This window comes from Lepisosteus oculatus, chromosome 17 (assembly GCF_040954835.1).
Source record: "Lepisosteus oculatus isolate fLepOcu1 chromosome 17, fLepOcu1.hap2, whole genome shotgun sequence".
Classification (NCBI taxonomy): Eukaryota; Metazoa; Chordata; class Actinopteri; order Semionotiformes; family Lepisosteidae; genus Lepisosteus; species Lepisosteus oculatus.
Genome location: NC_090712.1, coordinates 1,369,594 through 1,394,964, shown reverse-complemented (window position 1 = coordinate 1,394,964; position 25,371 = coordinate 1,369,594). Strand labels below are relative to the sequence as shown.

At 46.0% G+C, this 25,371-nt stretch overlaps 4 protein-coding genes and 2 long non-coding RNA genes across 8 annotated transcripts in view; 3 read left to right on the top strand and 3 right to left on the bottom strand.

The window, feature by feature from the left end:
- Nucleotides 1–1,076: 1,076 nt before the first annotated feature.
- lhb (luteinizing hormone subunit beta) lies at nucleotides 1,077–5,237 on the top strand. Of its 2 annotated transcripts, none has more exons than XM_015362445.2 (3): nucleotides 1,077–1,159; nucleotides 2,180–2,437; nucleotides 4,747–5,237. In XM_015362445.2, exons 2-3 carry the CDS (start codon nucleotides 2,207–2,209, stop codon nucleotides 4,984–4,986), a joined length of 471 nt encoding a protein of 156 aa, XP_015217931.2. In that variant the 5' UTR covers nucleotides 1,077–1,159; nucleotides 2,180–2,206; the 3' UTR covers nucleotides 4,987–5,237. The 2 variants fall into 2 exon arrangements, with proteins under 2 accessions (XP_015217931.2, XP_069036100.1); XM_069179999.1 differs by having other exon boundaries at nucleotides 1,113–1,159; nucleotides 2,248–2,437.
- LOC102691238 (zinc finger protein 436-like) lies at nucleotides 5,231–8,227 on the bottom strand. The gene is made up of 2 exons (XM_015362439.2): nucleotides 8,146–8,227; nucleotides 5,231–6,999 (listed from the first exon to the last, which is right to left on the bottom strand). Exons 1-2 carry the CDS (start codon nucleotides 8,162–8,164, stop codon nucleotides 5,600–5,602), a joined length of 1,419 nt encoding a protein of 472 aa, XP_015217925.2. The 5' UTR covers nucleotides 8,165–8,227; the 3' UTR covers nucleotides 5,231–5,599.
- LOC107079321 (uncharacterized) lies at nucleotides 7,415–8,915 on the top strand. The gene is made up of 2 exons (XR_001480278.2): nucleotides 7,415–7,592; nucleotides 8,181–8,915. It is a non-coding gene; the product is annotated as an uncharacterized lncRNA (long non-coding RNA).
- On the bottom strand, nucleotides 8,714–12,315 carry LOC107079318 (sperm acrosome-associated protein 5-like). The gene is made up of 5 exons (XM_015362440.2): nucleotides 12,113–12,315; nucleotides 11,216–11,533; nucleotides 10,039–10,105; nucleotides 9,835–9,879; nucleotides 8,714–9,134 (listed from the first exon to the last, which is right to left on the bottom strand). Exons 1-5 carry the CDS (start codon nucleotides 12,273–12,275, stop codon nucleotides 9,065–9,067), a joined length of 663 nt encoding a protein of 220 aa, XP_015217926.1. The 5' UTR covers nucleotides 12,276–12,315; the 3' UTR covers nucleotides 8,714–9,064.
- Nucleotides 12,316–12,996: 681 nt separating this feature from the next.
- LOC138223898 (uncharacterized) lies at nucleotides 12,997–24,661 on the top strand. The gene is made up of 3 exons (XR_011182321.1): nucleotides 12,997–13,156; nucleotides 22,098–22,165; nucleotides 24,564–24,661. It is a non-coding gene; the product is annotated as an uncharacterized lncRNA (long non-coding RNA).
- desi2 (desumoylating isopeptidase 2) overlaps nucleotides 19,407–25,371 on the bottom strand; it is a 33,481-nt gene continuing 27,516 nt past the window's right edge. For both annotated transcript variants that reach the window (XM_069179996.1, XM_069179997.1), the window contains exon 5: nucleotides 19,407–20,673. In XM_069179996.1, the coding sequence (XP_069036097.1) occupies nucleotides 20,428–20,673 (246 nt within the window). In that variant the 3' untranslated portion in view covers nucleotides 19,407–20,427. The remainder of the gene's footprint in view (nucleotides 20,674–25,371) is intronic.

Below are 25,371 nucleotides of genomic sequence, written 5' to 3'. Positions count from 1 at the left end.
ACAAAGACCAGAGCTTTAAGAAGACTTAATGTTGAGAGTAGCAAAGGTAAAGTGTGGCTCAGGAGTTACTCCAGGGAGCCCAGCTGAAATGAAACCCTGAAAAGCAGTAAGACTGTATTTAAATCTGTTCTGTCTGGGTCCAGTCTAGTAGGACCCATTGTAATACTGTAGAAGATAAAGAACCCTGAATTAACAGCAGTGCTTTGCCTGCAATGTCTGAATCAGAGTATTGGGGGTAAATAAACCTTTTAGATAAATGGATACTAGAGAGGTAGAGGAGTGGTGTTTAGTTCTGCTGCCTCACAGCTCTCGGGTCCTGGTTTGATTCTGGATTGGAGCACCTCCACCAGGTGATTCCGAAGACAGGCCGGCTGGCTTCACTGTGTCCGAACTATGTCTGTGTGCGCTGGTGTCCAGAGGCAGACAGGCACCCTGCTCCTCTTCATGGCCCCTGTGCCCTGGGTCAGGACTCTAGGCCGCTGGGACCCTTACCAGGAATAAGCGACTTTCCGATGTGGATGCACCATAATCCCATCAAGCTTTGTGATATGGATGTATCGGAATGGAAGGATATTCATTTTTATTTGCTGGTGGAAATAAAAAAAATCACATACCTCATTTTTTGTGATTTTTAAAAACAATTTAGCTTGTATTTTTTTAGTAGGACAACTGTTCTTTTCCAAGTTTATGCTTTCTGGTTCCAAAAAAAAAACACAATAAAAGCTGCTTTTATGCACAGTCACATTATTGCCTCTTAAGCACAATTGTAATATTAGTAGAATACAAAGGACGAAAAACCCGAATCAAAATCCTACATTTAGTTACTTCCTGAATGTACAACACATGTACAAAATGGTTCATTTTATTATGAGATATACTTTATCTTTATTTATTCCAAGGGATGGGTTTTTTCTTACAAGGTCCCTAAATAAAAATAGACAAGCATTGTTCAGGAATCAAGAACACTATCGAGTCAAAGTGCTTTTTAATAATCCACTCCAGGATTAGTGCTACGTTCAGAGCAACCAGCAAAGACTAGTGAGTGGGCTGAGCTCTACTGCCATGGCATCGCACTGCTGCGCTATAAAAGCCCGCTGTGATCGGTGTAGACCAATACTTCACCGAAACCTGCTGAGCCGAAACTGAAGAGTCAAGTCAGGTAGGTCAGAACTTTTATTAAAGTCCATCGCAGTGCAACCCAGAGGAACATCCAGCTGAGCTGCATGATGGACAGCTCTTTGTACTTGTATATTTTTAAGGTTAATATTCCAGGTGTAATTACCTGTAATTAAGACATTTGCAAGAACATTTGTAAGAACAGCACTCAGCTGTATTAATGAGTCATCAGGTGGTCAAAGGATTAGAATAAAACTAAAAGTGTCTAAACAAGGAAGCTCTTTGTACTTTATTAAACAGAAAACCAAGCCCTGTTGAGAGCTACTGCAGTAACGGTCTGGGGCATATTTTAATCCCCTCTCACTATATGTTGTCAGAATCATTTTATAAGTTTTGTTAATTTACCTTGACAACAATATCAAAGTTGTCAGATATTCATTTTGGATCACTTGCATAAGGAATATGATGCCTCAATACATTGTGGCTGTTTAACTGCCAATTGCCATCTGATTATAACAGTATGCACTATTAATAAGTGAAATGAAAGCAACGATTAAAAAAAAAATATCCCATTAGGCATTCTGAGCAATGTCCCATCTGAACTTCAGTAATGCTGATGCTTGTAACAGTGTTAACACAAGTACCTCAGGATTAGTCTGCAATTGCTAACATAACACTCATTTACATTGTGACGCTAAACATAATAGGGAGCACCGAGCCTGAAAGAAGATGTGCAGTCACCCCTCAGAACAGTTCTGAATTCTCCTGCAGCAGGGTGTGCACTGAAACATACAGGTCATTTAAACAATAATAGAGTAAAATGTGCAATTTATGATTACAGGACTTTAATATATGTAGAGGTAATAAAGTTTAATTATTTTACAAAGTTTGGTGACCAGGTAAATCCATGCAACCTGTATTTATTATTCTAAGGGAAGACCAGATTCCTTGAATAAAAATGGTGTTGGGCTTAGAAATTCTGATTTAAGGACTGCTGAAACATCCAATCTTTCGGAGAAGCGAAATGACAATCTTATGGAAATATTCAATGATTGTGTTTCAGTTCAGGTGGAAAGAAAGTTCCACTCGTATGAAACCGCAAGAATCGAACGAACCCTCTGCTGCTCCCAGAAGGATGAGGGCTTTCCCAGCATGCATCGCGCTCCTGGGGCTGGGCCTGTGTGGCCTCCCGAGCCCAGCCGCCACCTCCCCCCTCCGCTCCTGCGAGCCCGTGAACGAGACCGTCTCCGTGGAGAAAGACGGCTGCCCGCAGTGCCTGGTGTTTCGGACCTCCATCTGCAGCGGCCACTGCCTCACCAAGGTAGCGTCTCGCCTTCCTGAGTGCCACAGGCGCGTTCGCCTGACGTGACCCCAGTCCCTGCTGGACTCCATCTCAGGAAGCTCCCGCATGACAGTTCCTGACTTTGACCTATTCTTGTAGCTATTCTAAATTCCCAGAGAGATGCTTGATATACGATAAGAGAAGATCACTTTATCGGCCATATACAATTTCTTGTATTAGGAATTTGTCTTTTCCCATACCCCATCTTGCTCTCCTTGAGAGACACAGACAGGGAGAGAAGCTGGGGGTCAGAGTGCAGGGTCAGCCATTTATACGGCGCCCCTGGAGCAGTTGGGGTGAAGGGCCTTGCTCAGGGGCCCAACGGAGTAGGATTCCTCTGCCGGCAGCAGGATTCGAACCGGCAACCTTCCAGCCACAGGCGCCACAGTGCCACCACTCCGCCCCATACATTTTATATATATGAAATGTATTGCTAATAACTGTTCAAGCAACTGAACATTCATTAACAAGGACTAATTAAGCACATCAAGATTTTAATTAAGGCTCCAGTATCCGGGTGTTCTTCCCCCTAGACTGGATTTTCCAACCAATGCCACCAGTGTGATGATCATAGATGTGTTTTGGATTAGGGCAAACCAACGTCCTGATTACTCGGTCATTGCAGATCCCAAGGCATGGTTCTGGTTACATTTCTCTAGAATATAGTACAACACAATGCCTCACTCCTCCCCCTGATCTGCTGTTCAGACCTCACCTGGTGTCACCCAGGTGGGGCTGCACTACAGCGGGGGATGAAATGGGTTCCCTCTTACATGTGAAGCACTCTGGGATACAAAACACAATTGCATGGAATTTATTAGCAATCTTGTTATTATTAATTGACAGAAGGCTCATACATGACAAAAACCGACAGAAAGGGGGGTTCTCAGGCACGAGGGGTGACAGACTGATCTGCACAAACGATGTGAGGAAGTACGCTGTCACAGCGCAGGCAGCTGAACGAGTCTGTCATCCGGAACAATTTGAATAGATTCTTGAGTGAAAACAGCACTGTGACAGTAAATGGAACATGAGAGATTGTCTATTATTCATTTTGATGATGCTTGCATCGTCAAACACAGGAAACTTAAGCTTGTTTTTAACATGTTGAAAAGTAAACTTTACAATAAAATAATAATAATTTTATTAATGAGCGCTTTTCAAAACACCCGCCACACATAGTACACATAGCAAAAGTAAAAGAGAAAAAGGTACAGCAAATTGACCCAGTGAAATCAACATGAAAAGTAAATTATACGAACCTCAAAGCCTACAGTAAAAAGATGTACAAGGAAATTTCCTTATTTATACTTATAACATGGAGCTTCACAAGAGAAGGCTCTACCACCCACTGTGTGGAGCCTGCTTTGCACCCATGTTAGAAGACAGGACACCGGTGTCTTATGCACGAGCAGGAGAGCTTCTGAATTTTACAGGCAGCCAGTGCAATTTACAGAGGATGGGAGTAATCTGCTGATGCAGAGTACTTCCAGTTAGCATGAGCTTCGGTATTCTGGAAATACTGAAGCCCGTTTCATACCTGTGAGGATACCTCAGTTAGTAAGGCATTGCAGCAGTTAAATCGTGACAAAATAAGAGACTTTATCAATATTTCAACATCAGAACAATGTTGTGCAGGTGGAAAAAATACAACCTTGTGATCTTCAAATGACACAAGGTCAGAAGTAAAACCAAGGCTTCTTCCATCAAGGTCTGATTTCAATACCTTTGACAACAACAGCAAACTCAGCAGCTTTTCAAAGGCAGGGTAAGAGCAGAAGCTCGGTCTTGTCTTAGGGAAGTGTAAGAAGGTTCAGTCTGCATGCAAGAAGCTAACTGTGAGTGAGGTCTCATTGTAGCTATGAATTCAGTCACATAAGCAGCATGAACAGCAGTAGAAATTCATACCTGGCAGAACAAAAGGCAACATCCATGTCATGACTGCAGGCGAGGTCAGCATTCATTGGAAGAATTGTGTCATTGCAATTCTGAGATGCTCGGGGTAAAGCTTAAATCTAAAGGCCACACATATGCAGTGTTATCAAAGCGTGGTTCCAAAACTGCATCTCTAACTCAAACTTGGCATGGGATCTGAATACGGAATTTTCGAAAACCTCAATATTATGACCCTTTCTAACTACAGGAGACCTGGCTGTTGTCTGCAACCAGTGTGAAACTTGTTTTTCCACCAGAAAAAAAAATCAACATCACAACCACACGGCGGGTTTATAAAGGCCTGTCCCGATTCGCGTGGGTACACTCATGATCCTCACCTGCCTGCCTTCCAGGAGCCCGTCTACAAGAGCCCCCTGGCCATGATCTACCAGCACGTCTGCACGTACCGGGACGTCAAGTACGAGACCATCCGGCTGCCGGGCTGCGCCCCTGGCGTGGACCCCCACGTGACCTACCCGGTGGCCCTGAGCTGCGACTGCAGCCTGTGCACGATGGACACGTCCGACTGCACCATCGAGAGCCTGAGCCCCGACTTCTGCATGAGCCAGCGAGCGAGCCTCCCCGCCTACTGAGGCAGACGGACGCCAACGCCCACAGGTGGGATCCCCGCACAGCCCGGCCTCCTCTCCTGTATCCTTCCCCGGCGATCTCCTTGACAACACAAACACGCAGTCACAGATCGGATCGATTCACCACCAGCATCCATTCGAGTTAGATGGGCCAAACAGCCTCTTGTCACTTGTAACCTTTCCTTCTGTCTTACTGATGTCAGCAGACCCTCTGCCTTGCTAATCAATGTGAATAAAAACAGTTTCAAAACGTTTCTAGACTTGCATTTCAGTCTCGTGTCTTTCCAGTGGTTCTTTGTGTCGTTTCACGAGTCACTACATGTCCAGTGTATCAATTAAAACATCACCCATTTGATTCATTCAGCTTTGTAAATCAACAAAGACACTGTTTTAAAAAGCCACCCGAGTTCTGCTGCTTGGCTGGGACACTTCCAGCCCCGCTAACAAGATGCGTTCGAACGGCCTGGACCGAAGGAGCCTTCCCCGTTATTTCACAGGCCCCCCAAGCGGGGCTGATGAGGACAGGACTTCCAGCGGGTGTCCAGCTCAGAACATCGAGGACAAAACAACCGACAAGCGAGGGAGACCCGTGACTCGTGTCTCTCGGTGGGGGGGCTCAGCTCGCAGCCTGCCCCGCGGCGTGCTGGCCCTTGAAGTGTCTCCTCAGGTCCCCCAGGATGTTGAAGGTCCGCCCGCACTCCTTGCAGATGTAGGGCCTCTCCCCGGAGTGGGCGGCCCGCTGGTGCTGCCTCAGGCCCCCGTTCTGGGTGAAGCTCTTGGGGCAGTGGGGGCAGCGGTAGGGCCTCTCGCCGCTGTGCACCCGCAGGTGCTTCTTCAGGTCGCTCAGCAGGCGGAAGCGCTTGGGGCACTCGCCGCAGGGGTGCGGCCGCTGGTCGGAGTGGATGAGCTCGTGCTGCCGCAGGTGGCCCAGCTGGGAGAAGCTCTTGCCGCAGTGGGCGCACTCGAAGGGCGTCTCGCCTGTGTGCGTGCGCCGGTGCTGCTTCAGCGTCTCCAGCCAGCAGAAGCTCTTCCCGCACTCGCCGCAGGCGTAGGGCTTCTCGCCCGTGTGCACGCGCCGGTGCTTCTTCAGGTCGCTCAGCTGCCGGAAGGTCTTGCCGCAGTCCGGGCAGCCGTGGGGCTTCGCCTCGGGGCTGTGGGCGTTCTTCTGGTGCCGCCTCAGGTTGGTGGGGTGCGGGAAGACGGCGGCGCACTCCCCGCAAGGGTACTCCCTGCCGCCGTGCCGGGCCTCCAGGTGCTCCTTCAGCTGGCCGCGCTGGTCGAAGGCCTCCCCGCAGGCCTCGCACGCGTAGCGCTTCTCCTCGTGCACCTTCTGGTGCTTCTGCAGGGTGCCCAGCTGGCTGAAGGTCTTGGGGCAGCGGGCGCAGGAGTAGGGCTTCTCCCCCGTGTGCCTGCGGCGGTGCGCGGTGAGGTCTCCGGAGCGGGCGAAGGCCCGGCCGCAGACGGGGCAGCAGTAGGGCTTCTCCCCGGTGTGGGTGCGCCTGTGGACGGCCAGCGCCCCCGACCGCAGGTACTCCTTGCCGCAGTCCTGGCAGGGGTGCGTCCGGCGCGCGGCCCGCGGCTCAGCCTCCGACCCCCGGCCCTCCCCGCCGGGCTCGGGGGCGTCCCCCCTCTCTTCCTCCTTGACGAGGACGAGCCTCAGGTCCGAGACGTTCTCCGCGGCGTCCGAGGACTCGGCCCCAGAATCCGAGTCGTCGCCCGGCTCCCCCTCGGACACGGACACACCGAGCTCGGCCTCAGCCGGGCCGCCTGACCCCGAATCTGCCCGCGGCGTCTCGGCCCGCCCCCTGGCGCCCGTGATCGGCAGGCGGTCGGGAGCCGCGGCCGGCTCAGGGTGCCACCGATCCGTCACGGTGCCGTTCCACCCCAGTTCCTCCGGCTCCGGCGCCTCCTGTTTCACAGACACGGGCGTGCCGTTCGGCTGCTGGCCCGGTTCTTTACAGCCAGCAGGCCCAATACTATCCAAACGTCCAGCCTCCTCCTTACTCCTCTGCTCTCCTACAAAGAAAAACAAGCCGTTCACACTACAAGAACCACCACAGGCACACAGACTGCTTATAAGAATAGATCATTCTCATCATCTCCAGGAAACTGCCCCAGTCACCACGAAGCGTGAATCACAGGAGAGAAAACACCTGCACACGCTGCAAGAGACAGAACCACAAACAAGGCGCAGAGCCTGATCACATCTAGGCACACCTCTGCTGCCTCACAACACATACTGAGGTTTAGCTAAAAATCACAGGCAGGTCCGTGAAAGGGCAGAAGCACGCCATGGCGATCAAGAATTACACACCCTGCACCTCGCATTAGCTCAAGAGAGCCGCCGTTCAAACTCACGACTCCCGGCTCCCGGCTCTGGCTAGCCGGAGGGTTACAGGTGTAACCGAAGGCTGTGGTGCCAAAACAGCGAATGGGCATGCGGTTAAAACCGCCCATTGCGATACAGTCCCTGTGAGCTTCTGCTGCGGCGACCTGTCTCTGATCTGTAGGATCTGGCGTGCCCAGGGAATATCGTTTCTAGGTGCCATCTTCCACAGGATGGCACTTCGCACACGATTGAAGCGCTTGGACTGGCAGGGGGATTACGGGTAATACTCTCTAATGCTCCGACTGTTTCACACTCAAAGCAACCTGAATTAAAACAATAGCTGCCAGTACTCGGCGAGGCAGCGGTCATTCACCTCAATCAAAACTGTGCGAAAGCGCTGTTGCTTTAGGTCCTGTGTCTGTCCGTCGGCACATCTGCTACCATGCAGTAATCGAACAGACTTTGGAGCACAAATGAAAAGTATTCAGTATATTTGCGAGTCAAACGTAAAACCTGAATAGGTCCAATCCACTGTGTCTATTTTAAGAAAACGAGTTACTGATTTCGGACAAAAGCGCATTATGTGTGTATTTTTGTGGGGGGCATTACAAAATCGTAATCCTAACATTTCTGATTTATGGCTCAAAAAAAGTGTGCAATTCATGACAACAGAACACAACACCGATGCATTCTTCACCCTTTGCCGAACCGAACCTAAACGGTACAAACAGGGTCGACGGCACTACGTTCGGTTCGGGTAAAACCATCTCTTTTTTTTCCCCCCCAATTAGCGCCGCGACATGAATGATCTGGTTTTAATATCATTTACTCACCCTCTTTTAATCCGTTCATGTTCCGCCGGCCTCAGGAAACAGCAACAAAGATGCGGGCGACTTCAGACACGGCCCGCCCCTCCGGATTTCCATTGGCTGGGCCGGCCAGGCCGGGACGCTCTTGTACTTCCTCCGCCCGGGGGAAGCGCACGGAGGTCCGGGATCGGTCCGCGACACTGACCCCTGCAGAGGTGCGCTGTGGCCCCGCTCGCTTGGCTTTTCCCGGCCCAGGCTGCCGCCGCTCCCTTGTAGGCACCCGGCCGCCGAGTAACCGACGCATCACAACAGATTACGGCTTTGACTGACGGCGCTCTGCGCTTTTTCGCTTTTGACCTGTTCGCCTTTCTCTTTTCAACAAGTTTCTAATGTCCAAGGTTACAAAGTACAAGGTTACGTAAATCTAAAAACAAAAATACAAAATGTGTACACACCCTTTTCAGGCGATTTTACCTTCAGTCTGTTTTTTGCTCATTCCCAAGAAAAAAACCCCGATTAATCTCTCCCCCCTCCCCCCAAAAAGAAGAAAATTCCATCTTTTGAGAATTAAAAAAAAATCAGACAACTGGTGTAATGTTTAAACATAATGTTTATTGAAAGAAATAGAAAAGTCCCATCAAAGGCTATAGCAGAAAGGCTTGAAGCTGTCACTTTATAATGAAACACGGAACAGACCTGATTTGAACACAATGGAAGGAGGTGATTAAGTGAGGTAAAAGCAGTTGGAAATGATGGCTTCTCCGTCCGTCTTCTCTTCAGGGCAAAAAGGTGACGCGACATATTAATGGTTTTCATTGAGTATGATACTTTCATAACATAGTGACAGCATTTGCCCAGACATAATAAGTATGATTAGAGATAAAGATGGACGCTACTGATTCTCTCTGTATTTCTACGGGTCCTCTCTGCTTGGAGGGCTGACTTAACAGCCGGCGAAATAGACAGCCGGGTCCTTAGTAAGGCAGTCAATTTCGCTGAACATCGACTCCATCCTGGAAGAGAAAAACCGTGTACAGGTGTGTTTATTAGTTTAAAACAAAATGCCTGTAATGATAGTAGTCACTATAATGCTTCCACACAAAGAAGGGAAATGATTAAATGAGACAAGCAGAACAATGCAAAATGCCACCAACATGTGCACAACACTGGATGTGAGATTATAAGGGAAAGCCACGCTGTTTTCTCAGTGGGCCAGATCCTTCCAGATGGGTCTAATGAAGTGTTATGAGCAGTGCCGGATTTCCCATTAGGCACTGCTGGCACAGTGCCTAGGGCCTACAATATTTTTAGGGCCAATGAAGGAGGGAAACATTAGTGACTGACAAAAAACGAGCTGAAACAACATGCTTGTGATCGACTCTAGGAGCTCCAAATCAATATTCATACGCTCTCTAGTGGCTGTTCTAGAAACTAGAAGTATCAAAGTGATGGTCGCTCGACTCCCCTCCATCAATCACGTGGTTCAGCATTAGAATAGTTTAAAGTGCATCATGTCAATCGACGTCATTCAATTGGCCTTTACCCCTCGTTTTGCACATTTCAGAGTGAAAGTGTCTAGGGCCTACGAACACCAAAATCCGGCCCTGGAGGACAAATCAGTACACTGTTACTGTTACTGTTAAAATTCAGGAGAGTTCACTCTTGACAAGACTGTTTTCTAAAGTTTCCTGCTATTGTTGCATGTTCACTTACATTGTCTGCATAGTCTTCATGGCCTCGGGAGTATTAGGTAGTTTCCTAAATAAAATTAAAAAAAAAACAATTTACCGTGGTGATCTTGTTTGCAAATATACATGCAGTAACCTCTTATCATTCACAGCATGCAATATTAACACCAGTCTGTGCTAGCTTGCCTGCTTCACTCAATCTTGACCTTTGACCCCTTCTGATACTTACTGCTTCATCAGCGTAATGAGCGTCTTCGTGCAAGTGATGTCGTCGGTGATGTCATCATCAATCAGCTCTGAAAACAGAATAAGTATTGCTGTAGCATTAAACGGGCGCGACATGAAGGGTAAACAAGTGGTGTCAGATACTTGCAAAGAACCTTCCACACTCTTGTCCTGAAACTGGAAGCTTGATGATATCCAAGTTCAAGTTTAAAGGCTGTAATTGAGCATCATAAATTCGGGCTTAAGTGTCTGTAAGATCTTGGTTTATTTCTAATGAAACCTTTTCTCTTTTATTTTTCTTTGTATCATAGATGGAAGCTTCAGGGATAGATTTTCTCATTTACTGATTATGTGGACTTTATCTGAAGTCTCGTGAACTAAGTTCTGTTTGACACAGTGGACTGTGCACTGTGGACACACAATATGTACAAAGTGGACTCTTGTACATATTGTGTGGTGAGGAAGATAACTCTCCAGGACTGGAGGATATGGACAATCTTTATTCATTGCAGCTGTTGCAGAGCAGCATGATGGACTTTCATCTGAAAAACTGTTTTTATATATCTTGTATATAACACCATAATAATCTCAAAATCGTTATAGTCATAACAGTTGTAATCTCAAACCTGCACTTTCTGCGTAGCCTAGTAGTGATACGAAACACTGATGACATCACATCTGTGAAACGTTGTTTGTGTTTCTTTTATTAACAATATATCCTTGGAATTCCGACACACCCTGTAGACTGCAGGCAGCCACAAACTGTTAAAGAAAACAGTACGTTTTTAGAAAGGCAAGAATGGAAAGTCATCCAGTTGCTGGATGAGGGGGGGCTGTGAGAATGAAGTGAGCTCAGCCAGGGAAACTGACAGAGAAAGAAAAAGAGAGAAACGTTTTCTTCCTCCTCTGCTACTCTGCCTTGAGTTCAGCTGAAATAAGGGCCTAATGATGGTTTTACCTCTGTAGCCTGGACTCGGACTCTCTTCCCAGTCTCCCGAAGAGGGGAACCGCCTCCCACCTGCCTTCACCCCGCTTAGGCATCACTGGGAGATTTAACTGCCCAGCAGCAGCTGCCACACCTGGAACTTGCAATGCAGTGCAGCCCCCACAGCAGGAGCAGAGCTGCAGCACGTGTCAGGTCACCCTGAAAGGCACAGCTGGGGGACCGAAGTGCTACTTACTGTTGCAGTCCATGCTGCACACGTTGTGCGAGGGAGTGATTCCGTCGCTGCAGGCAAAACGGTTGCTGAGCTGGAAGATCCCGAACAGGTCCCCTAAATTGATGGAGTTTCCGGGGGGTGGATTGGGGGGCCCGTTAGGGCTGCCGGGTCGGGGTCCGGCCGGCAGCCCGCCTGGCGCTGACTGGTTCTGCCTGCTGCCGTCCCCTAGTCCTCCGCCCAGGCCCACCAGCTTCAGCACCTCGGGAGGCAGGGTCAGGGTCTTGGAGGGGTTGACACGGGTGGTGTCGAAGCCAGTGGTCTTCTCCACCTTGCAGATAGCTGTGAAGTGAAGGAATCGGGAGGCAGAGAGTTCTGCATCAGAGCCTTCAGCTTCAGACACATGGCTGGGCCTGACTGCTGCTTCAGTGCCAGTGCTTGGTAAATGGTTTGAAAGTTTGCAATAGTGAATCAGCTGTTTTGAGTTGACTTTCTTCTGAATTTTATAGAAATGTATCTTTTCTTTTATCTTCATTTTCACTGTGCCATCCTATGGTTTTAATGTAGCTTCATAATGTTTTTAAAGATACCAAGAGTTGTCCAAGTAGATATTTATTAAAGCAGTACATTCAGCTCTTGAACATGTTTTTTTTTACTGAATCTTCTCTTTTAAAAATAATTGCAACAGTATTTGATTATTCTGAGGCTCTGCAATCACACTTTAATCTGGACTCCTAAGTAAAGCAAAGTTCATTTGTGGAAGTTTTCTGGCTACACTAACTTATCAACCTTTCTCTTGTAGAACCACTTATATTCAGTTTTCAGTTCATGCATTGGGATCATTGCATGCTGAATTGGTTTGCTTCTGTTTTAAATAGCTTGGGAGCCCCCAGTGTAGGTTAAGAGACAAACAAACCCTACCTTTTGCCATGATCTCCTCGATGTTGGGCATGGTCTTGGGCATTTCAGGCTTCATCCTCTGCAGGAGTTCACACTTGGTGAAAACCTTGGCGTCGGTGGTGGGTGACATGAGCGTCACAGCAGCTAGGAGGGCCAGTGCCACTGCACCAGAGAGAGACTTCATCTTGCAGCCTTGTTGTCTTCCTGTGGATTGATACAGCGCTGTCACTTGTGACCCTTAATATACTCTCAGACCCCCTGGCATGCATCTCCCCATAGAGCCAGCCCACAAGATCAAGTTCCTTTGGGCATCTTTCAATGGGAGGGATAACAGTTGAAGGGTATAATTTAGTGTATTTGAGCAGGTGAAAAGGTAAATACCTGTAATTACACCAGATCTCTTTCCAGTGTATTGTAAGCCCCTCGGAACATGGCATTGCCTAACAGTTCATGCAAGTCTATAATATCGGGAATGAGCATAAAGTACTGGACTGACGTCACCTTCTGGAAATCTGAGATCAGCGCAAGAGAACAGCTATTCTTATCCAGGAGTTTGAGGCCAAAACAAGCAGTTTTGTGGACGATCTTGCACAGTGTTCATGGTCATCCAAGCTGGGTTTCGTAACGGTTGCAGAAGTGATGTTATTTAGGAATTTTTGCATGACAAGGAGTGTGCAAAAGGTAATGTGAAGAAATGTACATTTCTGTTCATGGCAAAGGTGAAGTGCACAGTGTTATTATGAAATCTGATGATCTTAATTCCCAATTGTCATCAGTGTTCTGAGGGTTTAACAATAGGAAACTAAACCTATTTATTTCACCAATAGATCTTTCTGAAGACAAAGCAAACGATAAAGACATATAGGAGAAAGGTCTGAACTATGGGTTCCTCTCTCACGGAAGGTTTTGAAAACCTTTTTTCAGACCTCTTCCATTTGAAATAATGATCAGGTCTGTTCAAGGTGAAGTTAAGTGAGGCTGTAAAATGTGGCTCACGAAACACAGCTTAAATCTCCCCACACCGGTCATCAAGAAATGAACTTCACCAGAGACATCAGAAGACAGGTAGGAAAAATACTTCCAAACCTATACTGCAGTTATTTTTTTTATTTTAATGACAGACAGGAAAGATACAGGTTTTCATTATTATCATTTTTATTTTTTGCCAAAATTATAATATCTGTCATTCCAGAACAGCTATGAAATGTCAACCACAAATGCTATGATCAGTTGGTTCATTGTGTTGTTAATTTGTCACCTACCCTGCGCCCGAGAAACTATCTTAATCAACATCAATTTATCAATAGCTGCAGGGTGCAGTGTGAGACACTTTCAGAATCTGTTTTGAAATGGTCATCCAAAACTGATCGGTGTTTACCGCTTGTGGTGATTTTAATTAATAATTCTTGTTCTACTTCAGAGGTGATCATTTAGAATCCCTCCCTCCTGAAAATAAAACACACACACACATTTTGCGATTGAACGGGTAAAGTCCACAGCTGCCAAACTGAAAATAGCATCAACAGCCGAGGGATCCGCAGTGATAATCTAGAATTCATACCTTGATGTTATTTAGGAATTTTTGATACCCTTATTTTTTACTCTACCCTTATTTTTTACTGCCTTTTAAAATGTCTTTCCAGGATTTTTGTATATTTTAATAATAAATAATCCTTTCACTTTTCTGGACACTCCACTCAAAGCGCCAGTGTGCAGCCCCACCAGAGTGTGCCAGTACACCCCCCACACACACCAGCTCTGTGAGGAGGAGAGCAGAGTGATGAAGCCAGTTCAGAGATGGGGATTATTAGGAGGTCATGATTGGTAAGGGCCAGGGGGAAATTTGGCCAGGACGCCGGGGTTACACCCCTACTCTTTTCAAGAAACACTGGGAATATTTAAAGACCACAGAGAGCCAGGACCTCGCTTTTATGACTCATTTGAAGGATGGCGCCGTTTTACAGTATAGTGTCCCCGTCACTGTACTAGGGTATTAGGACCCACATGGACCCCAGGGTGAGCACCCCTTACAGGTCCCACTAGCACCAGCAACCTTAGCTTTTCCCAAGAGGTCTCCCATCTAGGTACTAACCAGGCTCACACCTGCTGAGATTCAGTTGGCTGCCAGTTGTGAGTTCCAGGGTGGAATAGATGCTGGCTATATTTTAGTCCCTGCAGTTGTTTATGTTCCATACTGAAAATATTGGTGTTTTAGCTTTTGCATGTAGAACACAGCTCTCAGAAACTGAATTATCACAGCCGAATAAAAACGTTTAAAATGCTTTCTCCAACAGTACCCAGCACTCAACGATCTGTGAGGAGGATTTGTGCTATTGCAAATATTTCACTAGATGGCACTGTAAAGCTACCTGTGACTTGTTACAAATATGAGACCCATTTTAATTAACATGCTTTTTTCCTTTTATAAAGACTGTGTACATTAACTTTTGTCCATGACACTTTTAAAGCTCACTACCTACCTCTATAATATTGTTAAACTAGGAGATTGATTATGGTGGGAAAACAAGGCCTCCAAAACAAAATATAAATAATAATAAAATTAAACTTTATTTTATATAGTGCCTTTAAAGGTTGCTTCTCAAAGCGCTTTAGAGAAAGACAACAGCAACAACAACAGTTAAAAACATACACAAGATAAACACAATGAGAATGTGTAGATGTGTAGAGGGGTAAAGAACAGAACCAGTTCAGTAAAGACTCTTCTAAAGAAGAAGGTTTTGAGTCTGGATTTGAAGGAGTTCAGAGACGGTGACTCTCTGATATCCTTGGGGAGGAAGTTCCAGAGCTTGGGGGCATAACAGGAGAAGGCCCTGTCACCCCTAGAGTGTAGACGGGCTTGTTAGGAGTTTGTTCAATGTGGATTTAGATACCCAGCGAGTAGAGCATTACAGTAGAGCACCAGCAGCCATATCACTCTGCAACTCACAGCTGGCAGCCCACTGGAGCTCAGCAGGTGTGAGCCTGGTCAGTACCTGGATGGGAGACCTCCTGGGAAAAACTAAGGATGCTGCTGGAAGAGCTCACCCTGCGGTCTGTGTGGGTCCTCATGCCTCATGTATAGTGATGGGGACACTATACTGTAAAAAAGGCACCATCCTTCGGATGAGATGTAAAACCGAGGTCCTGATTCTGTGCTCATTAAAAATCTCAAGGCATTTCTCGAAAAGAGTAGGGGTGTAACCCCGGCGTCCTGGCCAAATTTCCCCTTGGCCTTTACCAGTCATGGCCTCCTAATAATCCCCATCTATGAACTGGCTTCATTACTCTGCTCTCCTCCCCACTGAGAGCTGGTGTGTGGGGAGTGGACTGGTGCACTATGGCTGCTGTCGGATCATCCAGGTGGGGCTGCACACTGGTGGTGGTGGAGGGGATCCCCATTACCTGTAAAGCACTTTGAGTGGAGTGTCCAGAAAAGCGCTATATACGTGTAAGCAATTATTATTATTATTATTATTATTATTATTATTATTACAGTAGTCAATTTGGGAGAAGACAAATGTGTTGATCTGCTTTTCAGCCACAGTTAGCGATAACATAGGACGTAGTCTAGTGATGTTTTTGAGGTGATAGAAAGATTTTTTGACAATATGCTGCACATGTGGGTTGAATGTCAAGCCTGAATAAAAAAAAAACAGGACTGTGCTAGACCTTTAGGGAGTAGTGGGACTGAAGTACAGTAGTTGTAGTGCTTGATTTGTAAGGGCATAGGAACGGTTACACGTGAGACAAGGACATTCAGCCAGCTTGGTTAGAAGTAGTTAATTGATCCCAGGATCTAATTCCAGCTGCTTCCAGAAAGGAGTTTAGGCGCCACATTCAATAATATAACCAAGCAGTTGATTCAAGACCTCACAACTCTTTGGGCAACCAAGTTCCTCCTGTTCTTGGGTTTAAATGCTCTTCCCCGTAGTTGCTTCTTGTGTCCTCTGGTTCACTTTACACTGTTCATTCTGCTGGCTGACTCTCTTAGTGTCTTTGAAGACTTTGAGAACTTGTATCAGGCCCCTTCGTGGTCTTCTCTCTTCAAGATGAAAACTGTACGTTACTTTCAGCCTGTCAGAGCAGGATCACTTCACAAAATGTATCTGGTTGCTCTTCTCACGACTGATTCCAGAATATCTTTTTCATGTGGTGATCCAATTGTATTCTAAATGAAAACGCAATATTCTAAATGAGGTCTTACAAGCACATTGTACAATTTAAAATCCCTTGATTGAAATGTTACACTTTTAACTATATACCCTAGCGTTTTGTTAACCTCTTTAAGTTTCCTTACTTAAGTCTAGAAGATGTAAATGACCGAGCAAACACAGCTTTCTAAGCTCTTTTCATAAGCAGCCTCTTTTAGCTCAGAGTTTCCTATTTTATTAATTAATTTAATTAGTATTTATAGTTGACCTTTTTGCCACCGGCCTGCAAAATCCTGTGCTTGTGTGGAATCTAGATGATTTCTATAAATTAAGAAGAGCAGTATTCCATGTTCACCCCTTATCTGTACTCTCCCTTTTCTGATTAATAACCAATTTCCAATCTAAACACCACATATTACATATCTCCTGTCACAGCCTACCTGATTAGAGAATAAAACTATCAATAGAGAGCAATGTCTTGGTAGAATTTGTGAGTATTATGTACCTGTTATTAGTCCGCTCTTAATTTTCTAATATCATAGGATTTACTGATATAGAATGTTAGTCCAAATCAAATATAGTAAATAATTCAATGACATTATAGAATGTTAACTTGGAAAAGACTGATTGAGACACGTGCTGGTATTTGTGCACCAAAGATATTCAAAACCCACTACAATCTCAGTTTGATGTTGAGAATTTTCTCAAAGCACCTTCTCTGTTTTTCTCTACAGTGCAGAGGTTAGCTGCGTTAAAGACAGGTACAGCATTTCCCCCACATCTCACTCCCAGACACAGAACTACTTACTGTGTCTCCTCCAGCTAAAAACCCGCTTATCAGGGAACCTTCCTAACTGCTTCTTCCCATGTCTTCCTGAAGGAAAAGGTGGGGATTTAATGGAAAGCTGTGAACGCTGTAAGTTTTCACAAGCTTAGGAATGACTCAGAAGAGGATTATGTTGGCTAACAAAGGAAAGACGCTTATGAGAGCTCTCACATGACAACCTGCCCTTGAAACAGAGAAGAATTGGGAGGGCTCGGGTGCAGAAGTGATTACTCACAGCACATTGTACTCTCAGAGCTTCAAACACGAGCAGAATACTTCCAAATTTAACATTTAACATCTCATGTCAGGAGAAGTAGAATATTGCGCTGGAGAGAATGTTGTGGCTCATCATTAAATTGGCACACAGATTCCAACAATATGGATGCAGCCCTGCTACTGAAGGTACCTTTTCCGTCAGTGATGAAACCTGCAGACCTTCTGGTGTGAAGCAGATAAAGTACACAGATCACAAACTCTCCTTCTGAAAAGAGGAGGAAACCCAGAAAGTTCAAATGAACTAGGAATGTGAAAAGGGGGAGGTTTAGGAGGGGCTAGTGCAGTCTACCTCAGAGAAACCGACACTTCAGCTCTGAAACACCGCTGGTGTGACTGGGGCTGTTACACACTCATGCACTCGTGGCTGTGGGAGCTCTGATAAACAGCAATACAGGCAATTGATCAAACTGTAACTTTATGTAAAAAACAATGCTATTGTCAATTTACCATAGAAAACTGGTTGACATTCAGGAATGAGTGGATATTGGATAACAGAGGGAATCTCACAGGTTTCCATTACAATCCTAAAAAACCTGGCCCTCTGAAAACTGCACAATGTCTTTTATGTTGTCAAAATGAATGTGCTAATTTGTATTATTTTAATATAGGGTGATGTCCAGAAGCCTAACGGCTTGATATATCCTTCTAATGAATAAAACACGTTTTAAGTAGTTAGCTGCGTCAGCATGCATAGGCTGCAAAGGAACAAAGAAAAGAAACATAACTTGTCTTCTTCGAAGAAGGCTCCCCAGCCAAAACGTTTTTTTTTCTGCTCTTTTCAGCATGGAATAAACCTTTACTTGTTCCTTTAGCACATTTAGCTAATATAAAAATCGTTCACAATGTGCAACCCAAAACAGTGTTTTGCAAGGCTGTGGCACTGCACTAAAAAGCAAAGGAGGTGAAAATATATTACTCTGCGGAAGTCTAAACAGCACGATGTTTTGTTGACACTTATCACCATGAGACACAATGAGGGAGAATATGCGCTACAGACAGGCGCTGATCTCACCACCATCTATCAGCCAGACATTACCGCCGCTCTGGTGCAGGCAGGCTTTCAGGGGGAATGAGCCAGACTCTTCCAATGAGTGAAAAACCCGTCTGAGGAATGAGTCTCCTCCCTCCCCTTTATTTGAACCTGGTTGCGTCCCCAATGGGCCAGAAGACCAGCCTTGACAAAACTGCTGCTGACGTCAATTGCTGGTTTTTGCTCGGCTTTTAACATGAGCAAGCTGGTCTTGCGCGACTGGTTATATCCTGCAGTGCTTTCTGCAGCACCAAAGGTACCTGTGCCAAGTAAGCAGCGCACTAATGGGCTGAAGATACAACCCCGAACTGTCGTGCATGTAAAAGCAAGAACATGTGATCCCTCTGTCCAGCACTGTGTTCAACGCCAAGCTGCACCCGTCACAGAAAGCACACGTTCAGTTGAGGGCGATCAGAGGAGACTCAGTCCCGTCCCCCTGCTGCCATCCGCTACACTCTCTCCGTTCGCGATGGAAGAGGAGGAGCTGGCCAGGAGACAGGCCTCGGGACAAATCTGTTGGCGGTGCGCCTTGGTCCCCACAGAGCCATCTGCAGAACAAGACCTCTTCAGCTGAACCTGGGTGACTACAGAGGGATGAGTGCGGCAGAAATGCGCTTAGTTCATTACTCAGCACCAGCAGTGAAAGACGCTAGTCTGTCACTTAGATCGGTCATAACCACTGATTCAGTATACACTGAGTAAGTGGGAACTGGCCTGAAGTGGCTCCAAGTACACACAGACGCTCGATGGCTCATATCTGCTGTATTCTGAGCCGGGTCGATGCTTCACTGGCACAACACAAGCCTACAAAGCTGCCTCCCTCACCGCGGTGTCCCGACCAGCTGCCTTTAACATGGTCGTCATCTGATGTGATGGACAAACTGCAATGGAGTCTGAAGAAACTGTAAAAATGGTATAATTATTTTGCTTTGCGCAGGTGGATCTGGGTGAGTGCAAGAGCATCGGTCAGCTACACCAAAAAAACAACAACCCCTTGCTGGGAACAGAAAACAGCCAGACACACTGCACGACTTGCAGTAAATCAACACACTTTATTTAACAAAAATACAAGTGTGGGAGGCTGATAACGCCATCAGTCAAAGTGCTGTCCGTGGTAGGACAAAGCTAATGGTTTACTATTGTAAACTCAGACGTAGCCCTCCAGCTATTTACTGAACCTGTTGACAGTCCGCTGGGCTTTCCTTAGCCTGTCTCTCCAACAGCCACCCTAAACGTCCAGCGATGTCAGGGTCCCGCGAAACTGGGGTGGACGTCCAGACACTGCGGTCTCAGAAACTACAGCCTCGAAAAGGCTTTCACACACTCTTTGCCCATGTTCAAGTATGTTCACATAACCCATCATCATCACGGTGTAGAAAGTGTGTCCCTTTGTATCAAAGTGAAAAACAGCACTCACATTGGCGCTGGTAGAAAAAAAAAAGTCAAAAAGGTCAACTAGTGAACAATACTCACCTTCGCTTTTGAAAACAAAACGGTTTTAAATTCGCACCTCATACAAATCTTGTTCGGTCCCTATGCAGAATGGCCTAAAAAACGGTTGGTGTAAAACGCTGGAGTCGGCTCTTTGTGTCAGTAAAAACCTGCCGACCTGAACAAACGTCTTTCTCCTGCCTGGCAGGGGGCAGAGAAGGAGTGCAGAGCTCAGGGCAGCGAAATCAAGTCTTCAGGCACCAAGTTTGATGTCATTGTGTTTGTCTTTAGAAAAGAGTGTTAAGTGTCAGGAAGCGCGGCCGCTTTTCTTTCTTTACATACGTCGGGTGTAAACAACAGTTCTCCAAGAAAAGGACACTGAACTTCTCGGGCTGTGAAAAACGTCAGACCACCGAGTGAATTCGACCTCCAAATAAACAACGTGAGAAAACCAAACACTGATTATAAGGGTTAAAACAGCAGTATCCTGAGTATATAAACGAAAGGCAAAGGAGCTAAAAAAGTGACAGTTTCTGTTTTCAGCGTTACAAAAGGGAATGTGCGGCACGAGCCCCCACCGCGCCGCGCTCAGTCCAGCCCGCGGCGCCCAGGGGGGCGGGGCCTACCGCTGGGCGTGGTGGCCCGGCCGGGGCTGCGCCGCCGCGGAGCTGGAGGGCGAGGGGCGGGCCGCGGCGCCGGCGACGCCCTCCGCCTCCTCCAGCTCCCCCTGGAGCTCCTGGCTGACGCTGGTCTGCAGGGCGGCGGGCGTGAGCCACTCCTTGGGCAGGCAGCTCTGCAGGAAGGGGATGCAGGAGCTGAAGTAGGCCAGCCGGTTCACCCAGCGCGGGATCTCCCTGCCGCACAGGATCTGAAACACACAGGGCACAGGCCTGTAGCGGTAACAGAACAACCTCCCGACAAGCTGCAGCCCGGCTGTCACAGTCCTGTCGCCCTCCCACAGGGTCTGCCGCCTGCTGAGCCAAGATAAAAAAGGTGAAAGGTCATTCTGTGCCATCTATCAGCGATTTACGGACAACACTGGCTGGAAGGATATTACGCAACGCACATTATGCAAAAATAAAGGACCAAATGAAACAAATTACCCTTCAGCTAATTCTGCACAAAAACAAAATGTCATTTTTGTACAATCACACACACAAAATTAAACAATGCAAGTGTATACCACATGTAGTTTATACTTATACCTAAACACACAATACCCGGCACGCAATCAAGTGCATCCCTTTCCCCATCCCACACTTATTCCTGGAAATGTCCATTCGTGGAGTCACTCCAGATGGCAGGCAGTGGTATCTGGCCTCTCGGAACGTCTCTGTCTCACAAGCGCCGGACACCACGCCCCAGCTCTGCCCCGGGGAAGGGGTGTCCCCCTGGGGAACTCCTCAGCAGTGATTAAAGTGCACTGCATACTTCCTGGGATCTGAGAGTCTCTGTGGCTTCGGAAAGCTCACTGTCAATGGCTCCACGTGTCAACTTGAGTTAAAAAACCACGTGACACCGCAAATCCAAAAAACGAAAGGAAAACCCAATACAACAGTATTTCCTCTATGAGAAGAATCGCTTCAGAAAAGGTGCTTAGCAACACATTTATAAGCCCATGACCGTACTCTGCGGAGGAAAAAGCTGACAGTTCTGGGGTTTTTGCGAAAGAGCTAGTAATTAATGTAGCAAAGCTGGCATTATCCAAACCCGCAGTGATGTTGACTCCAGACAGGCATTAGTGTCTCCCTCTGCTCTTGATACACCCGTGCATTTTCAAGAACTCCAACATCATCCTTAGTGCTGTTTAAACAGACATAAACTAAAGGCGCTGATGAAATGGCAATGTTGGTTTTGTGACCGAATCCATCAGAAATGTAAGCTGCACTCTGTGCTGTGCCTTGGAGTCCTCTCTGTTATGTAGGTGTTAAAACAGCCTGGGCACAGCTTTAATATTATATAGCCTTAATATTAATACTCTGTCTCTGTACTGACTGCTTCATAAGCACATCAACTGTGCCCAAAGTTCTTATTACATCAAATGTCTAATCTGGAGCAAGTATGCGTTTTTGATCTGCTGTTAATTCTACCAGTAGGAGAAGTTGTATCAGAATTAATTAGCAATTCTCATTAGTAATTCTAATTGATTAGTGATTAGAATTTAGAATGGAATCAGTTGAATTTGTAGGATTCTGCTGGTCTGGTCTTGTTTCTGACTTTCAGAAGAAGTACAGGGTCTGGTGCTGCTCCAGAGGGGCTCAGCTCTGCTCCAGCTCTACCTTCTTTTCCTAGAGCACAGGGTGTGAGTGAGGAGAGGACAAGAGAGGAACGGACCAACATCTTCCAGGCAAGAACAAAACGTAGGTACCAAAAACCAAAAACACTTTCCACTGCAAACCTTGCAATTGCGGTCCAAGAACAAAAGAAGGTTACAAACAAGAGCTGGCCATTCGACCCACTGCTCTTCTCTGGTTGCTAGCTGATGACTGAATACTGAAAAAGACTCATTGGTGACAAACTATTTTTACTGTGTTTTTTTAAAAGGAAATATGTCACACTGTTAAATAACAGAGGCAGTGCTTGCGCAGAGCACAGAATTTAAAACCCTGAACTGTGCACTGCACATGGCAAGGTGGCATCAGTAACATACATGTACAAGGAAGCAGATGTGTGCTGTCACGTACCAGGGCAGAGCACAGGCATGTCTACAGTGCGTCCTGCAGTGATCACAGAGTCGGGCTCCTCCGGTAATCTCACATGCTCTGCGAGAATCCCTTCAATGGATAAATTCCCTTCTCACAACTCTCTCTTGCACACAAAGACCTCAACCATGCAAACAACAAGGGCTGAAGTTGCATTACCCTGAATATACTGCTCTCCTGATGTGCATCCAAGCATTTTCGAGGTCAAGTGAATACCCGAAGGAAACAAGCCTAAATATTAACACTAACCATGTTTCCAAGGGGATATTTACATGGCATGTTGTGTTTATGACATTTGAAGCTTCAGATGATTTCTGAGTGTTTTGAGAGCTGTAACACAGTGCATCTCTACTGTCAGATATCCAGGGAGCACGGCCTTCTGCGGCTGGCCATGTCTCGGGCAGTGCTTTCCTGAACAGTGCCGTTTCCTGCACACAGACGAAAGAGCCCCCACAGGGACCCCACAGTGGCCCCAGAGACCCCTGTTCAGCGACGCCCTGCTCTGAAACTCCTCATGGAGAGGCACCCGCTTGTTTGTAAATCCAAACAAAGCACAATCAGAGTAAAATGTGACACATTGTAAAAGAAAAGCAGATGTGGACCTGAAGTGTAAGTATCAATATTTAGGCTTTTTCACAAGGTGAAGAAGCTGAAACTTATAAGGGAGAAAAGGACAAGACTGAACACACGGGCGTTCAGGAGATAATTCGTCGCAGCTAAAAAACTTTAATTTGGGGATGAGATATGGAAAAAATACAATTCTGTGATACAAGAACTCCCTTTCCCCCCTTGTTAGATCTCACTGTCCCTCTGCTTTGGATTTCATAGTTTGCTGAGAAACGTTTCACAACAAAGCACAATGAGAGGAAGACGAGTCCCAGTCTTATATTTTTAGATTTTGAAGAATAATCTTAAAAAACGAATCCTGTTGGTTAGAAGGGTTTCTGACAGAGAACTCCAGTGCGAGCCAGTGAGAGGACTGCTGAACGGTATTCTTGCTACGACATTGCCAGCACACACCCTCTACTTCACTTTCTGGGTTAATCCTTCTCAAGTCCGCTCATGACTCCCACAGCACAGCGAAACAGAAATCGCTCCTGAACCTCACAGGAAATCCCAGCTGTGCACCTGTCAATTGAGATGCCTTTAAACCTCAGTAGGAAGCAGGTTTTGAACTGTATGGCTGTAAACAAGCATAACGCATAATATAGCACAGATGTTGCAGAGAATAAGTAATCTGTGCACATGAAGATGACTGCAATTTTAATTTGCTACCTGTCTCCCACAAATGGGGTTTATACTAAATATGAACTTGATAGAGTTATTTAAAAAATACCAAAAAAACATGAATGGTATTTCACATTAGGACATGCGGATTAAGCCTTTTTCTGTAATCAGAAACCTGCTCATATCTGTAAGAACACAAGAAAGGTAACAAACAGGAGGAGCCAGTCGGTCCCCCCAGCGTGTCTCGAAGTTAGCAGCTCTCTGATCCAGCTGTTTGATGAAAGAAGCCATGATATCGGCTTCAACAACGTGGCTGGGTAGCTGGTTCCAAAGTAGCTTTCCTTTCTCTCGGGTCCTTTGCTTCACGTTTCCATGTTCATTCTCGAGCAGTCGCTGGGTTGACTTTGGTGAAGAAGTGAAGAAGTGTAACGGGTCCCCTTGTGGTCTTCTCCATTTAACATTACTGACGCTACAGCGCCTCCAGCCTCTCCCTGAAGCACATTCCCCTAAGTCCCAGAACACATCTGGCTGCTCCAGAGCAGCAATATCTTTTCTATCACGTGGGAAGCAAAACTGTCCACGATATCCTAAGTGCGGCTCTACTAGTGTGTCATAGTTTTAAGTTTTCTTGATTTAAATTCTATGCTTTTAATTATAGATCCTACCACTTTGCTTGCCTTTTTTAATTGCCCATCTAGACAAAGTAAATAAGAGAAGAAATGCTCCTATCTCACTGTTTTCTGTTTTCTATTTTCTCCTATTGCTCTCTTCATGAAAAACCCTGCCTTTGTCTACATGAAACGTCATGTACCCATATTCTGTACTCCAGTAACCACACTGCAACGCTCAGCGCAGCCACTGGAACAAACCCCCGAGAGGACATTGCGAGATCTGGAGGAGGCAAAGAAGCAATTGGCCTCTTATTCCATTTCTTCACTGGGAATGTGCTTTCGGTGGCGGGATGCTCTTAATTGGAGGAGTACAGGTAATGTAAATCTGTGATGCAAAGATTTGCTCTGAGGAATAATGTTTTAAATGGACTGAGCTTTGCTTCTGCCTTTCAAAGTTACCTTTAAAATCAATTATGTTATTTATTATTACAGGTACACTGCCTCCTGCCTTCCCTTTGGAACAAGTGAAGCTTATTAAAAAAAACATTTTACATTTTAACAGCTTAGTATTGGACACATACAGGCTATAGTTAAAGTCAGAAATTCCCCAATTACACAACTGGAGGAGCAGTGAGATGAAAATACTAAGATGGAAATTAGATAAAAGCACACCAAGTTCAGCATTTGCACAGCTAATCACTTTTAACCAGGACAAAGTAATAGGACACAATCACTAACAGTAAGGGAACTTCCTGCAGATATTTATCCGTCTTCACAACACAATAAAAAAAGAACACCAAGAGACAAGTAATTGTACAGATGAACTGTACACAAAGTTTCGTGTTACTAAGCAGGGCCTTTCCGATAATTACCTTCATCTGAAAGTCCTCAATCTCCATGAAACGGATACGGAGTATGTTAAAAAATGTTTATTAATGCAAATACCAGAAGACAAACCCTCTCGGAATGCGAAAGTGCTGTACGACAAGTTTCCAGAGCTCTCACTGGTGGATCCAAAGAAAATGT